At 34.1% G+C, this 15,766-nt stretch overlaps 1 protein-coding gene across 3 annotated transcripts in view; it reads left to right on the top strand.

The window, feature by feature from the left end:
- ATF2 (activating transcription factor 2) overlaps positions 1 to 15,766 on the top strand; it is a 70,738-nt gene that overhangs the window by 10,545 nt on the left and 44,427 nt on the right. For all 3 annotated transcript variants that reach the window (XR_004136729.2, XM_064484922.1, XM_010990135.3), the window contains exons 2-4: positions 1,119 to 1,219; positions 10,160 to 10,234; positions 11,687 to 11,756. Coding sequence is in view for 2 of the 3 variants with exons in the window: in XM_064484922.1 (XP_064340992.1) it covers positions 10,203 to 10,234; positions 11,687 to 11,756 (102 nt within the window). In the remaining variant the exon portion in view is untranslated. The remainder of the gene's footprint in view (positions 1 to 1,118; positions 1,220 to 10,159; positions 10,235 to 11,686; positions 11,757 to 15,766) is intronic.

The raw sequence follows: 15,766 nt of genomic DNA, 5'->3' as shown, positions 1-15,766 counted from the left end.
TTTTTCTGTCTTATTCTGTCACCTACAGATTGGCCTTGAATATTTAGAAAAGACCTTATGAATATTGGCCTTGCATATTTGGAAAAGACCTTATGAATATTGATCTTGCTCCTTGGCCACTGGCAGGGCTTTCTGCTTTTGAAAGTTCCCTTTAGTAGACTGCTCAGGGCACCTCTACAAGGTACCTAACCATCTTACATTTTGGAATGAGCTGAGTATGATGACAGAAACAATTAGTTGTCCACCAGTATTCATTCTCTTCTTTCTCCTTACTGTAGATGCTCCACTTTTTGGCTGAGCATATGGCGAAATAAAGAATATATTTCCTAGCTTCCTGCTAGCCATGGCCATGTGATTTAAGTTCTAGATTTCTGAAAAGATTCTGAAAAGATTTCTGTAAGATTCTATAAGATAAGTTTCTTTAAAGGAAGTCTATTGCTCATCTCCCCATTCTCCATGCTGTTTGATGTGATGGCTAGACCTTGAGTAGTTATTTTAAACCATGAAGGGGGCGCCACGTGTTTAGGATGGCAAAACAACAAAATGGAAGGAGCCTGGGTTCCTAATGACTGTGGTTCTGTACTGCCTGTGTTCATGTGAGAGAAACAAGCTTCAGAATCATTTAAGCCATTGTTATTTTGAGTTTTCTGTCACACCCAGCTGAATCTAATCCTAACTGATACAGAAATTAAAAAATCAAGTAGTTTCCAGACAAGAAGCACATAAAGTCTTATGTGAAAAGCACTGACACAAGAAAAACTATTAATCTCCACTCAGATCCAGCACTACCATTCCACTGATCAGCTATGACCACCTCTCTTCCATTATATTAAAAAGTATTATTTTTCTTTTCACCAAGATTCCCATGCCATACTTTAATCCCTGAAACTGTTACACCTCTGATAGGTATCCTATGGGAGGCCACAGGATAAACACTTTCATGGAGCACTGAAGATTTTGGAGGGAACCTTAATTTTTATATTAAAAAATAATGAAATGGAAGGCAAAACTCGTGAGCATTTTAAAGTATAAAATAAACATTTGAAAATTTTATTGTGGAATTCTTTAGATCTTGCAGAGTAATGAGTTTGCTCTTTTCTGCCTCTCCTTTGCCCTAGGAATACTTAGATGGAAACTTGAGAAGCACTGCTTACTTGATTAGAGCTGAGGGATTCCTGGCAGCAGAGTAAATAAAGCTCATGGCCCACCAGCTAGAAAGGTAAGAGATTTTAAGCTTTTAGTGCAAAAGTGTTCCTTTATTTTGTGATTATCTCTCAAATATTACAGAATTCGAGAATTTTCCAGACATTAGTCCTCAGAATGCTAGTGTCCTACCATATTAATAGTATTTAGTGAAAAAGAAAAAAAAAAAAAACTTCTGAGGCACAGCAAATTTGGAAATGTCCTTTTGGAGCTACAGTTCATATCAGCATATAAAAAGCGCAGAGAAGACTTACATAAAAATGCGGAATTTTGTATAAACCAGAGGCTCCTAGACTTATCTGACTGTAGAACCTTCTATAGCAAAGGGTCACAATATGAAAATCTCAACTCTCCTAGGATTTTATAAGGACAGTAACAGGAGGTAATCCTTGATATTTTCTGTATTTCAAAAATACTTTGGACAAAAAGTATTACCCACTCTGCGACTGTACAAGCTAACTAAAATGTCAAATTTATTTGCTTTTGGATTGAGTTAGGAAAACTAAGTTTAGTGTTACGATTATTTCATGCTGAGTGGAAACATTAATAGAAAGTTATATAGTACTTCGAACATTCCTTTATTGAACATCTACTATATGCCAGTCACAGTGTGCTAATGTTAAAGATATTAAGTATAATGGTTTCTCTTCTCAAGCCCTTTACAGTTTGCAGATGTAGCTTGTAAAAATGGGAGGCAAATATTGATTTAATAAATGTGATGTGGCATACAAAAGCTTTCAAAATGTGATAGTTTAGTGATAGACTTTGTCAGATGTATCAAGATACAAAAGCAAATTGGCCTGTTCTGTTGTACCTGAATCTGGAGATTCAGATCGAAAATAAAACTGTGTAAATGTACAGTTACTCTGATTTTGACAAAAACTTGGGAAATCATCTAAATGTACATATATTTGAAAAAGTAAAAATGCTTAAACAGGTATAAGGAGGAAAGGGTGGCAATGCTCAATAATTTTGTTACACACTGATACGTACATAAAATACTTTTGATCTACTTAATCAGCTTAAATTTTCAAGTCCACTGATTTTGTTAGAAGTATTTTCCATAAAATGTAAATTCTGTGAGACCAGGATTGTGTCTGCATCGTTGTATCCTGGAATCTAGTATAATTCCTACCCTTTTGCATGTGGTCGATAAATATTTATTGACTGAGTGACTAAGTAAATGAGACATCTGAATTTTAGGGTAGAGGGATAGTGGATGGAGGGAGATCAGAGGTAAGTGGTATTAACTAACAAAGGAACAAATGAGTGGGAGGTAAGAGCACTTTAGGCTGAGAGAGGAAGCTGCCTAAAAGCCTGCATAACTGTTGCCAAGAAATCAAGGTAGCATAAGACTGAGGTGGGAGGCAGAGGTCAGTGCATGCAAGGTTCTGCAGACAATGTTAAGAATTAGAGGCTTTATCTTAAGAGCATTTATTCCATAACTTGTCCTTTCCTCTCATTTTGTCTGGCACTGCTTGAGTATAGCTCTTTCCTAGCAGTAACTTGTTCTGGTTTTCTTATGCGTAGTGAGTGTTACTCTCACTAATCCATCCTCCGCATTTCTATTAGTCATCTTGCAAAAATGCCCCTTTGATTAACTAATTCACCTATTTAAAATTTTTCCATTTTTTACAGCAGGTTAAGCAAACTTTTTCTTTAAAAAGCCAGATAGTAAGCTTTTAGGCTTTATGGGCGTCACATATAGTCTCTGTTGCTGCTTCTCCCCTCCCCCCACTAATACCCCACGACCATTTAAAAAATTGAAAAACTTTCTTAGCTCAATGTTTTGGTGCAGGACACAACATTATAAACTGACTATACTTCAATAAAAATATATATACATTCAAAAAAGTTTTTTGGTGCAGGGCCAGTTTATAACCTTGGGGTAGGGATGAGATGGGGTGACGTTGAACTCCAAATGCCTTGCTGGGATATTAAAGGCCCTTTAAGATTTGCCTCCCTTCTCTTCCCTTCAACCATATATCCCATGCTTTAGCTGTCAGAAATTCTTGGAGATCCTTCAGTATACTCTACTTTATTGTGCTTCTGCATGCTGTCTCTTCTGCCCAAAACATCATCCCTTCTTTCTTTGAGAAGACTTAAGCCCAGGCACTACTTCCTTCAGTACCTTCCCAGACCCTCTCTCCAGGGTTGACTAGGTACTTGTCTTAGTTAGAGGGTGGAAAATCAGATAAATTCAACTTTAAAATAAAAAAAAAAAGGAGCTCATACTCAGTATACAGAAGATTCTTGCATGACCCAATACAGAAAGCATAGTCAGACATCACAAACTAATTTCCTTCTTCTTGGGTACGTAGTATCTTGTCTCTTTTTCTGTGCCTACTCCATTCTGGCTTTCATTAATTTCTTATCAGTATGAATGTGACAGAAAATGTCCACCAGTCCTGAGTATGATTTTGAATGTCTACTGTATACCTCTGTTTGGCTGATTTCTTTTTTCTTTTTACAAATTTTCTGAAGAGGTAGTCTGATTGTTTTAACTTGTTCAGGTGTCTCCCCTGGTTCACCTGAAACAGGTATGTCAGGGCCACAGAAATATAGGATTGCCCTTTGCTGGCAATCAGTTCTAAGAGGGTATTATGGGTGCTGAGGAGAGATGACCAGCTCCAGTATACTCTTTATTCTTCTATGTTCCCATAATGCCTGTGTATATCTTTATTATTATATGTATATCACCTAATTAGTATTACTATTCCCACTTGTTTGTCTTCCTTATTACTAATCTGATTTTGAGGTCAGGGACCATAGCTCTTATTCTTAATATAGTATCTGGTACCATATAGACAGTCAAGTATTTTCCAAATAAATTTCATAAGTTATTTGTATTAGAAATGTTTGGAAATGCTGTATGTTGTATGTAGCGTTTAGTATTATCCATATTTTAAAAATCTGCTTTGAAACTGGAGTATGTGCTTTAAAGGTAAGAGGTTACAGCATTTGTAGTCTATAACCAACTAACTAGAGGATCAGTCAAATTCATTTTAGAATCTAGCAATTTCTGAAATTAGTCACCAGAAATTGACTCATTCCCTCCCGCATCCCCATTTACAAAGATTCATTTGCTCATACTGTTTTCTATGAAGTGAATTGCTTTCTCTCTTGTTTTTGCTAGAGATGTTCTAAGAAAAGCAAATGTTTTAATCAACTGAATCATTTGAATGACAGAATTCAGAATGTCATGGGTATTGATACTGCAACCTAAAGGATTATCTATCTTGCTTAACAGATTTAACCCACATTTCATATTTTAAAGAAGAAAGTTGCTTAATAGGACAAATGATTGTCTAACATCACCGCTCGAGTCTTTATTCAGAAACAGACATTGTTCTACTACAGATGATTGTTTGCTCTTACCCTTGCAGTACAGAACATAGTTTCTCTGTTCTTTGACATCTCATAACATTTAAGTTATAAACCAGCAACAGGCAGAAAATTGTTAGAGAATTTGAATATTTTAGTATTTTTCTCATTACTATTGCTAAAAACATGATGCTAATTACTTAATGGTTATATAAGGAATTATTATAGTGCATGTTATTTATATATAACTTAAACTCCCTCTGTAAGTTTTTCCTTTTTTAATTTTTTTGCTTCAGAACCTTGTAGGAGTAAGTTGCATGATGTCCCCTTCCCCTGAATACTTTATTTTCTACAATAAGACATTCTCCTCCAAAACCACAATACAACCTTGAAAAATCAAGAAATTAACTTTGAAATAGTGCTACCATCTAATCTGCAGATCACATTCAAGTTTTGCCAGTTACTCCAATAATGTCTGTCCTTTATAGTAAAAGGATTCAGTCTAGAATCTCATGTTGCAGTTAGCTGTCATGTCTCATTGGTCTTTTTCAGTCTGAAATAGTTCCTCAGTCTTTCCTTGGCCTTGATGACTTGGACACTTTTGAAGATTATGGGCCAGTTAGTTTGAGGAATTTACCTCAATTTGGGGTTGTATAATATTTCTTCATGATTAGATTCAGGTTATGTATCTTTGGCACGACTATCATGGAGGTGATGCTGTGTCCTCCTCATTGCAAACCGTCCAGTGGCACATGATACTGATTTCCCTTATTTTTAGTGTTGTTAACTTGGACCACTTGAGTAAAGTGATATTTGCCAGACTTTTGTACTGTATATTACTCTTGTCTTTAGTAATTAAAATGTATTTTATAAGGAGATACTTTGAGAGGATGTAAATAACCTGTGTTATTAAACTTCCAGTTTATTCTTCTATATCAGTAGGTATCTCATATCAGGTTAATGAAATCCTGTTTTATTCATGATATGATGATCTATTACTATCATTTATTTTGATCCTCAAATTGTCCACTTTCTGGCCAAATCCGTAAGTTCCTCTTTACTTTCTTGCACAAGATACTCAAGGCCCATCATGCAGTTTTCCTGCTTCAGCCCTGTAATCAGCCAATTCTTCAAGGATCCCAGGTTCCTTTTGGTGGAGAATAGTATTTAGACATCAGATCTGGATGCTAAGTGGGCTTATTTCTATTGGGATATCAGGTGTTCCCAGGCTCTCCCAGTAGACACAGCTCAGGAAGTTTGTGAATTATTTTGCATGTATATACACACATTATCATCTGTATTTCTATATCTGTATATTTATATTGAAAGTTGTGAGTTCACACCAACATCTCCAAATCTCATCTAATTCACTCTGTGTAATTACCATCACCTATAGTGTGAATTTACCTTCATCCACTATATCCTTGATAAATTTACTTGTTCAGTCAATACCTGTGTGTATATGTAGTGAATTGCCTGTAGCCACCAGACCTTCTCCTCATCAAGTAGACATCCTCCTGCTTGGGCCTCGATATCCTTTCCTGGACTGGTGCCATCCCTATTCTTTACGTCATGTGGATACCTCCTTACCCTTCTTGGGCATTGTCATCCCACATCAGCCTACTTCCCCCTTCCGTGCACAGACTGACCTTTCCTTACCCAACTTAGATTCCGCTCCAGACCAACTCCCCCCACCAATGGACACCTTCTCATCCTGCCCAAGCTCCTGCACTTTGCACTTAGACAGGCTGCCCCCCAGTAGCCTGTCTAAGCTGCTTTCCATGAAGATACCCTTATATATGATTTTCCTTGGAGTCTTGGCTTTATATTAATTTTAAGTTATATTAATTTCTCTCATTTCCTTCTATTCTTCTTTTCTTAGAGGGTTTTTCTTTACTATTTTCTTATGAGCATTTTGTATTATGTGATTTTGTCTGATAATGGGTCTGTCAGATAACCTTACAAGTGCCAAAAGAGTCTTTCTGTACTATTTTTTAAAAGATGGTTTACATAAAATTGCTATTTAGTTTGTAGATAAAGAATTGCAAGGCATAACAGTTGATACGTGTAGTATAACAAAGCATACCAGCTGGCAGGCACAATGTAAGAGTAGAAATTTCTTGTATTGTTTTTTACCTGGAAAAAGTCATTTTAACCTTTAGGACCTCATTTGTAGTATGTGTAGTTAGGGCTAGATCAGGAATACAATGAGGTACATGATCAGAAATCTATGTTTTAAGAAAGAGTCTATGATCTATATTCAAGAGAGAGAATTTTGGACTAACTTTTTTTTTAGGAATGGGAAAAGGAGGTGTAAAGTTGATGTTTAAGGGTATACATTTGAAATGAGTAATAAATAAGCCATGATCTAATATAGACAGTATAATAAATATAGACAACAGTATTGTACTATAATTATGTAATATAATAAATATAATACAATGATAATTATATTACAATGTATAAATATATTAAGGTAACATTGTATACCTTGAATTTTCACAATGTTGTATGTCAAATATATTCAATTTTTAAAAAAGAATGGGCAAAGGAAACATTTTACAGATAACCGCAAAGAACCATTATATATGTGAAAAGGTTCAACTTCATCTGTGTGTCAAGATATGTAACTTAAAACTTTTTTTCACTAATTTGTTAACTTAAATGTTAAAAAAATAATATCCACTGTTGGTGTGGGTATTGAGAAATGAGGTCTTTCTGCACACTACTGGTAAAGTAGAAGTCAGTGCTATATATTTGAGGACAGTTTAGCAATATAAATCAAAACCTTTAAAAATATGCCTTCACTTTAAAATAGCAGTTTCACTTCTAGAAATTAATCCTGTGGAAATAATTACAGATATTACACAAAGATTTGTCCTCAAGGATATTCATTGATGATAATAATCCACTAATAGAGAATTAGTTATAAATATGTCATATCTGTATGATGACATACTATATAGCCATTAAAATGACATCTAATATGTATTGATGTTACTATTTAATGATGTGGCAGAATTTAGATAATTATCTTTTAAAGGAAGTTGTAATACTGTTTTTACAATTAAAATTTTTTTATGTATATTTACGCATTAATAAGACAGTATGTACTCTGGAATGTTAAACAGTAGTTATCTCTGAATGGTGGTATTTTGGGTGACTTCTTATTTTGTTGTTCTGTATTTTTCTGGGAGCAAATTTAAAAATTCCCTTAAACATCTTAGTTCAGTAAGTGCAATTTAGTTCATATTATCCAGAAATAACAATGACCTCCTTCTGAATCCCAATTAAAACTTGAGCTTTAAAGTTTCTTCAGAATTATGTAATATTGATCATTTATGTGGGATACCTAGTAGTGGACATTACTGTGGCTATGTTGTAACAAACAAAATTTAAAGTATATCTTTAAGCAAGTTTGGAGTTCTAAAATAAAATGCCTTATAGCAATGACATAGAGAAAATGTGAGGAACATATACATACACATGTTTAAATGTGGAACTGCCTTAAAAACTGGAAAGAAGAGGTCTGAATTGGATGTTTGATTAGCTAGTATAAGCTCCTTCACTATCCTGGAAGAGCAGATACCTACCTTAATTTACCACTACATCCCTAGCATGTAGCATAGTGCCAGGCACCAAGTAGACACTCAAATATTTGTTGGTTGAAAGAAGAAAAGGGGGAACTTTGGCACTAAATCATGAGGGCAGGGAAGATAAAGGAATTTTAGACGAAGAGTTAAGAGAGAGGTTAGAGAAACCAGAGAAACTGACTTCCTTTAAATCTTGCCTTGAATCTTCCTTTGTACTCTTCATGACAGTGATTTTTCTACCAGTATAGGTGTGGATGCTTGCCACAGAGTGGTGTGGTATCGTAACTGTTCTCTTTCTGCAGTCATTGACTTCCCTGACAATTTATAGGTGAGCTAAACCTCCTTTCCATGCTGTCCCAGGAGTATACTTCCATCCTTGCTATAAAATGGAGATAAGCCTGGATTTAGAAGCTTGAGATTCAGTTAGATTAACAAAGAGAGAGCATTTAAGCCTCCCAGAGGAATTACCATCATTTATGTCTCAAGGTGCTTTGACTGTTACATTTATAACTACCCCAGCTAGGTATTAGGAAATAGTATAAGGAATAGGAATTTTTATTGGTCGGCTAGGAAATAGGCTGCTGTGTGGATGAGGAAGTTCTTTTATAGAAGATGGGACAGCAGTAGTCATGACCATGGGTCATGTCCCTCAGAAAGCTTTTCTAGAACTATTGGATTGGTCACTGCACTACCTATATACTTTTAATATTTTACCTCTTATTCTTACCAAACGAAATGAAATTACATTTCTGTATTCTTTCTTCTGCTAGACTGAAAGTTTCTCAAGCGCAGAGACTGTTTTTTCATGTTTGTGTCTTAGCATAAGTTTGATGTTTAAAAGTTTCTTGAACTTTGAGTTTAAATATTGCTTTGATTTTTTCAAAGCAATATGAACTGCATTTTCTTATTAGTTTTAGATGAATTTTTTCAGTTAGATAAAGAAAACTAAACTTATCTGACTTGTTAATATTATACAGCTATTTATTCATTCCTTAATGAGTAAATGCTACTAATAAGCTAGGCACTGTTTTAGATAGTTAACCCAGAGATAAATTTCTTGCCCTCACTGAGCTCACATTCTACTGGTAATGACTGAAGCATCACTTTTACAGGTTTCCTTTGGATTATTCTAGTGTGTGTGGTTCCCCCCCCCCCTTCATAGGCAGCATGGTAAAGGTGGATGTGAATGACAAGATAGAACCTTACCCAATACAAGTTTTGCCTGAGGCCAGGGAAAAAACTTTGTTCTTCCTATCTCCTGTACCAGATCATCCTTGATTCCAAGACTCAGAACTATAGCTATTTACACATTTCCCTAAAGGACATACCCAGTTTTCCTGAGCAAGACATTCTTGACACCACATTTATAAGCAAAATTATGTAAAATGAAAGTTTTCTTTATGTACCATTATTTGGATAAGAATATAGTTAACTCTGTTCACCCCAGTAGCTGGCATTTCAGTGAGTGTAAAATGGAGTATTAGCAGAGTTTAAAAATGGGCCACTGACCTTGGTAGTTTCAGTATGTTGCACTAGTCCATAAGCTAATATCAAATAAGTAAATTATTAAGTTAGGGAATAGGGAGCTCCTTAAATAGATCAACTACATTATGGGACAAATTTTGATGAATTAGGCTGAGAACCAGACCACCATTGACTACATTTTAAAAAATTAATAGCTTTCTGGATAGATATTTTGAAATACTAGGTCTCATCTTTTTTTAATCAGACTTCAAAAGTCAGGATTTTCACTGTTTTAATGACTGCCCTTCGACCACAGTCCTAAAGGCTGAGTTAAATATTTCTCTTTTACTCTCTTTGTGGTAGAGTTGGATATATTAATACCTATGTTTAAGGCATTTATATGGGTGTTCATATTTCAGGAACAGTGCTCTGTTATAAAGACTCTTAATAGTGAATGGATTTTTGATCACAATAGTGTTACAGAGAGTGTAATTATTTGAGTGTTTTTATTTTCTACTGTGTTTCAAGAAATGTTTCAAAACTTTTTAATAGTATGAAACCACTTCGTTTTTCAGTATCCTTGCCATGAAAAAGAGGACGTGATAAGTTATTCAACTTATGAAATTCAAGTTACATGTGAATTCTGCCAGGTGTGTATGCAATATTTGGTATTTTCTACCATTTTTCATATTTTAGATTATAAAATTTTTCATAGGTTGTTTCTGGATAAATATTTCAAGTGTTTTTTTCATAAATAAGAAAACACTTACCTAGTATATAGTTTAACTATTATTCCTATCATGTTTTTAAATTATCAAATAGAGCATCAAAATACACTTACCTGTGACAAATATAAACATATTTTAGGGTTTTGATTTCTTCTAAAATGAATTTCAAATAATACTAGTCCCATGAGATGTTCTGTGAAGAGGGTTCAAATAGCAAATGGATGTGGCAAAAATCCCATATTCTAGGTGCTGCCCTGGTCATTTCCCTTGAACATATTAAGTGTCTGAAAAGTCCTACCAATAAAAAAGTATTCCAGCATTTCCCAAACTTGACCATAATAGCAGTTGTCATCCTTGATGAAAAAGCTTTGGGAAATATATTTCTGAAGGGTTAACAAGCTAGTGTTGAAAAGGAACAATGTTACAGAATTTTTAGTTGAGTCAAATATTGTTATTATATGTAATTTCTAGAAAGAAAGCAAAGACAAAATAAAACCATACAAGTTTATGAGAGGAATAATTAGAAACTTTTAAGTCTAAATCAAAAAGTAGGAAAATAATCATGACTTGGAAATTAGTTTTTGTAGTTGTTTGCTTCAAATCAGGATCCAAAAAAGTCCCCATATTGCATTTGATTTAGTGTGTTTATTAGACAGACCTCTTTTAATCCAAAACAGTTTTCCCCCCAACCTTCTCTTTTCTTTTATTCCCCATGACATTTATTTCTTGAAAAGACCAGGTCTTTCATCCTATAGAATTTGGCTAATTGCATCTTGATTGTGTTGACTTGTTTTGCTGTGTCCTGTATTTCTAGTATTTGGATCTAGAGGGGCTTAATTAGGTTCAGGCTTGACACCCCCACCTCCCAGAATACTTAATGTGCTTTCTATTGCATCATATTGGGGACACATAATGTTTATTTGTCACACTTTTAATGTTAATTTAAGACTCACCTTTGAGTTTAGATGCTGTCAACCTGACCCAACCATTATAAAGTTCCCGTCACCTTTACTTCTGATAGTTTTATCAGACATTGATGATAGTTGCCCAGATCCATTATTTCATTGGGGGTTAAAGTGGTAATCTTCTAATTATTTCATTCTTTCTGCACTTAGGCTATTAAACAGGAAAGATTTAGCTTGATAGATCAGAGTTCTTAATTTTTTTTTCTATAGTGTAAAATCTGCCTGTTATGTGTCTTTATTCATAATAAGATGGAAGATGGAGTGAAAAATGTCAGTAAAAGTGTTTTATTTCACAATCAGAAAAGGTAATAAGCTTGGTGAAAATCAAATAATACTACTTTTTAAATTATTTTTTATTTAAAAATCTGTCCTATAAAACATTTAGCTATCTCTTAATGTTTTATTATAGGCAATACAAGGACCTGTGGAATATGAGTGATGACAAACCCTTTCTATGTACTGCCCCTGGATGTGGCCAGGTAATATATAAATTATTTGTATATTCACATTTATTAAAACACTGATGACACTGTATGTTGTCATTAAAGGAATTCTTTTATAATATTTTTTAGAATTTTGGAGTTAGAATGAAAATAACCCAGAAAAACTTGGGGAAGAAATTCATTTTCCTCAATAGCATATCTGAATTTTAAAGAGTACTATCTAGTATGGGAAAAAAAGAATTAAGTCTTGTAATGGAAAGGTGGAAAACCTGGACAAAATCCAGGGTTTAAAGTTTTTTCGTTTGACCATTATTGGTTGAAAATCATTGTAAACTGCCTAATTGGAAATCAAATATACATTATCTTGTATGAAAATTATTTTACTTGCTGAACTCTTAATGAAATTAACTAATATTTACCCCTAGACTATCACTAATGTATTAATATTCTTAAGTCTAACATCTTTAATACAGAATGTGTGAAAGCATTAAATTATTAATCTATTACTGTTGTAATAATTAATCTTAAAATAACTATAGATACTAAGGAATGAAAGAATAAATTTAATGTCTACTGAAATTACAGAGTAAAATATACAAACTATAAATCATAAATAAGCATTAAAGTATTTCTTTGGTTCTTAATGTTTTCTTTAGTTATTTAAGTTGAGGTATAATTTATATACAATAAACTGCCCATACTTTAAGTGTACAATTTGATACATTTTAACATATGTATATACCCATAAAACCATCACCACAATTAAGATAGTGAACATATTCATTATCCTCCAAAATTTCCTCCTGTTAATTTGTTATCCCTCCCTTCTATCATTCCCACCCCTGTCAATCACTGATCTGCTTTCTGTCACTATAGATTGGTTTGTATTTTCTAGAAATCTATCTAAGTAGAATCATACAGTATGTACTTTTGACTGGCTTCTTTCCTTCCACATAATTAATTTATAATTTCTCCATGTTATGTGATCAGTAGTTAATTCCTTTCAACTGAGGAATAATATTTCCTTATTTCACAGTTAGTTTATTTAGTCATTTGTTTATGGACATTTGGCTTATTTCCAGTTTTCAGTTGTTATAGATAAAACTGTTATGAATATTTATGTACAAGTCTTTGTATGAATACATGCTCTCTTTCATCTTGGGTAAGTACTTTAGGAAGTGTAGTGGTGGGATCATATGTTTTATATATTTACTTTATAAGAAATTGCCAAACTGCTTTCCAAAACAGATGTAATACTTTGCATTCCCACCCACAGTCTATGAGAGGTCTTGTTGTGTCATATCCTTGCCAACATTTGGGGTCAGTCTTTAATTTTAGCCATTTTTATTATGTGTATACTGACATATTGTGTATTAATTTGCATTTCTTTGGTGTCTAATGAAAAGATAAGCACTTTTTCATGTGCTTATTGTCCATTTGTTTATTTTTTGCAAAATATCTTTTCAAATCTTCTACTTGTTTTTAAAAATTGGATTATCTGTCTTTTAATGGATTGAGTTGTATGAGTTCTTTAAATACTCATAATGGATACCAGTCCATTATGAAATATTTCTCCAGGTCTGTGGTTTTCAATTTGATTTTCATAATAATATTGTTTTATGAACAGATGTTTGTAATTTTAATGAAGTCTAATGTAATAATTTTTTCTCTTCTGTGGTTGTTGCTGTCTGTGACTTATCTAAGAAACCTTTTCCCACCCTTAAGTCACAAAGATATTCTACTTTGCTTACCTCTGCAAGCTTGGTTTTGCATTTAGGTCTGTTTTTCATCTTAAATTAATTTTTGTGTATTGTGTAAGGTAGGAGTTGAAGCTCACTTTTTTCCATATGGTTTCCCAGATATTTCAGCATCATTTGTTGAAAAGATTTTTCTTTCTCTGTTAAATTGCTTCAGCCCCTTTATTGAAAATCAGATCTCTGTATTACAGCTAATATAGTGTAATTCTAGAGCCAGCCTTTGGACTATGACCAGTTTTGCTTTGTTGTTCTAGGAATCATTCTTGGAAACTCAGTTTCAAACAAGTTCCCAATTCCTTGTCCTATTCTTTTCTGCTTAAAATAGTTGGAATTGTTATCTTGTGATTAACTCTTTAGTAATATACATGCCATTTTTAATAAAAAGCATTACATTTAAATTTACATAGGAGAGATTCCAAATGAATGCTAACGCCAGCAAAAGGTCAGGGAGAAAGAGAACCCAAGAAGTCAAATTAGTACCATCCATCTTTTCCCCAGTTTTTGGTGCCTCTACCCCAAAGTTATCCTTTCCGTGTCTTGCCTACACCCCCAATTCCCAAGCTCAGGCTGTTTTTCTCTCTATCTGGGAGATAGAACCAGTGGAAAAAAATGAGTCAATAAAATTAGGGGAAATAAGATAAATGTAAATGAGATAACCTTTAGGTCAAGAAAATATTTTAAAATTGCTGAGAAAAATTACACAATTTGTTTAAGCACATACAGTTTGTATGTAGACAGTGTTAATGCTTCTGTACTTGATGAGGTGAGGCAAATGGAACATTTCACAACACACCCCAGGGGAAAGCAAGAGTTTTCACCTCAACACCAGATACAGAAAGTCTGGGAACGTTTTAATATTCATTGTTTTAAATTCTCACAGCAGATTGCCTCACATATGGTATATGCCCAGTCTGTGCTTCGTAATACAAATGGCCAAGAGACAGAGAGGTAGGCTACCTCTCAGCCTGTCAAGAAGAGGAAGGAGACCCTTTGTAGGGCTAAGGTCTTCTGCAGAGATAACAAGGGTGTTCAAGTACTTTATCAGGCCCAAAAGTCATCCATTGTTTTTCCTCATAATATATATCAGCAACCTTTCCATCTAACTTTCCTGTCTATAAATCAATCTGTCTATCATTGTTTTGACATTTTCTACCACAAGAATGTTTATACTTTTGGGAAGGCAGCAACCGTTTTACTTCAGTGATATTAAAAATACTCCTTCTGCACTCTTATTCATTGCTGGTAAGAATGCAAGATGGCACACCCTCTAGAGAGAGTTTGGCAATATCTTGCAAAATTATACATGCATTTACCCTTTGACCCCGCAGTCCCACTTCTGGGAGTCTGTCCCAAAGATGCATAGTCAAACTATGAAAAGACATGCCCAGGATTATTAGATATATGTTCAGTATATTTTATTATCTGGCAGTCTCTGGGCAGCAGTATCCCAGGGGAATAAAAGCAGAAACTCTCAAGCTCCTTGAAGCTTCAATTTGGAAGTGACAGGGCATCACTTCTCTGGCATTCTGTTGAACAATGGAAATCACCAGACCAGACCAGACCCAAGGGATCATGAAATAGGTACCCTCCTCTGGATGGGAGAACCAGCCTTATCACATTGCAAGGGAAGGAGTTGCATATGATAAGGAAGGAATTTATGGTCATATTTTGCAATCTATCACAGACAAATACTGAAATTTTTACAGGTAAAATAATACCTGGGGTTGGCCTCAAAAAAAAAAAAAAATTAGGTGAGTTACAAGTAGAGATGAAATGAGATGGATCCTAGGTTGATAATGGCTAAAGCTGGGTGAAGTGTGCAAGGGGATTTATTACATTACTTTTTAAAAATTTCTTTATTTTCAACAGAATAAAAAGAAACCTATTGTTGAATATAAGAACGTATGTGTGTATGGGTATCATAAGAGAGATTGCTTGAAAAACCTAATTTTCTAAAAAATATGAAAAACAAAAAGTTAGAATTGTTTTCTAGATTCCCTATTATAAAAGGAGTTAACATTCATTCTTCATCCTATTTCTCCTTTCTCCTCCCATGATGTCTGATTATTATTTTTACATTGTCAAGATTTGTAATACATTTTGTCTAATAACCTAAAATCCTCATATTTGTTTAGTTTTACTTCTATATTTAAATAGTATAGATAGGAAGGGTGAGAACTAAGTTATAAGGCACTTCAGTGTTTAGACGGCAGGGAGAGGGGGAGGATGTAGCATAGGAGGCTGAGAAGCAGCAGACAATGAAGAAAATTGTGTTCTTGAAGTCACATA

This window comes from Camelus dromedarius, chromosome 4, assembly GCF_036321535.1.
Source record: "Camelus dromedarius isolate mCamDro1 chromosome 4, mCamDro1.pat, whole genome shotgun sequence".
Lineage (NCBI taxonomy): Eukaryota > Metazoa > Chordata > Mammalia > Artiodactyla > Camelidae > Camelus > Camelus dromedarius.
Note: the sequence above shows the minus strand (reverse complement) of the source record. Positions and strands in the feature narration are given on the sequence as shown.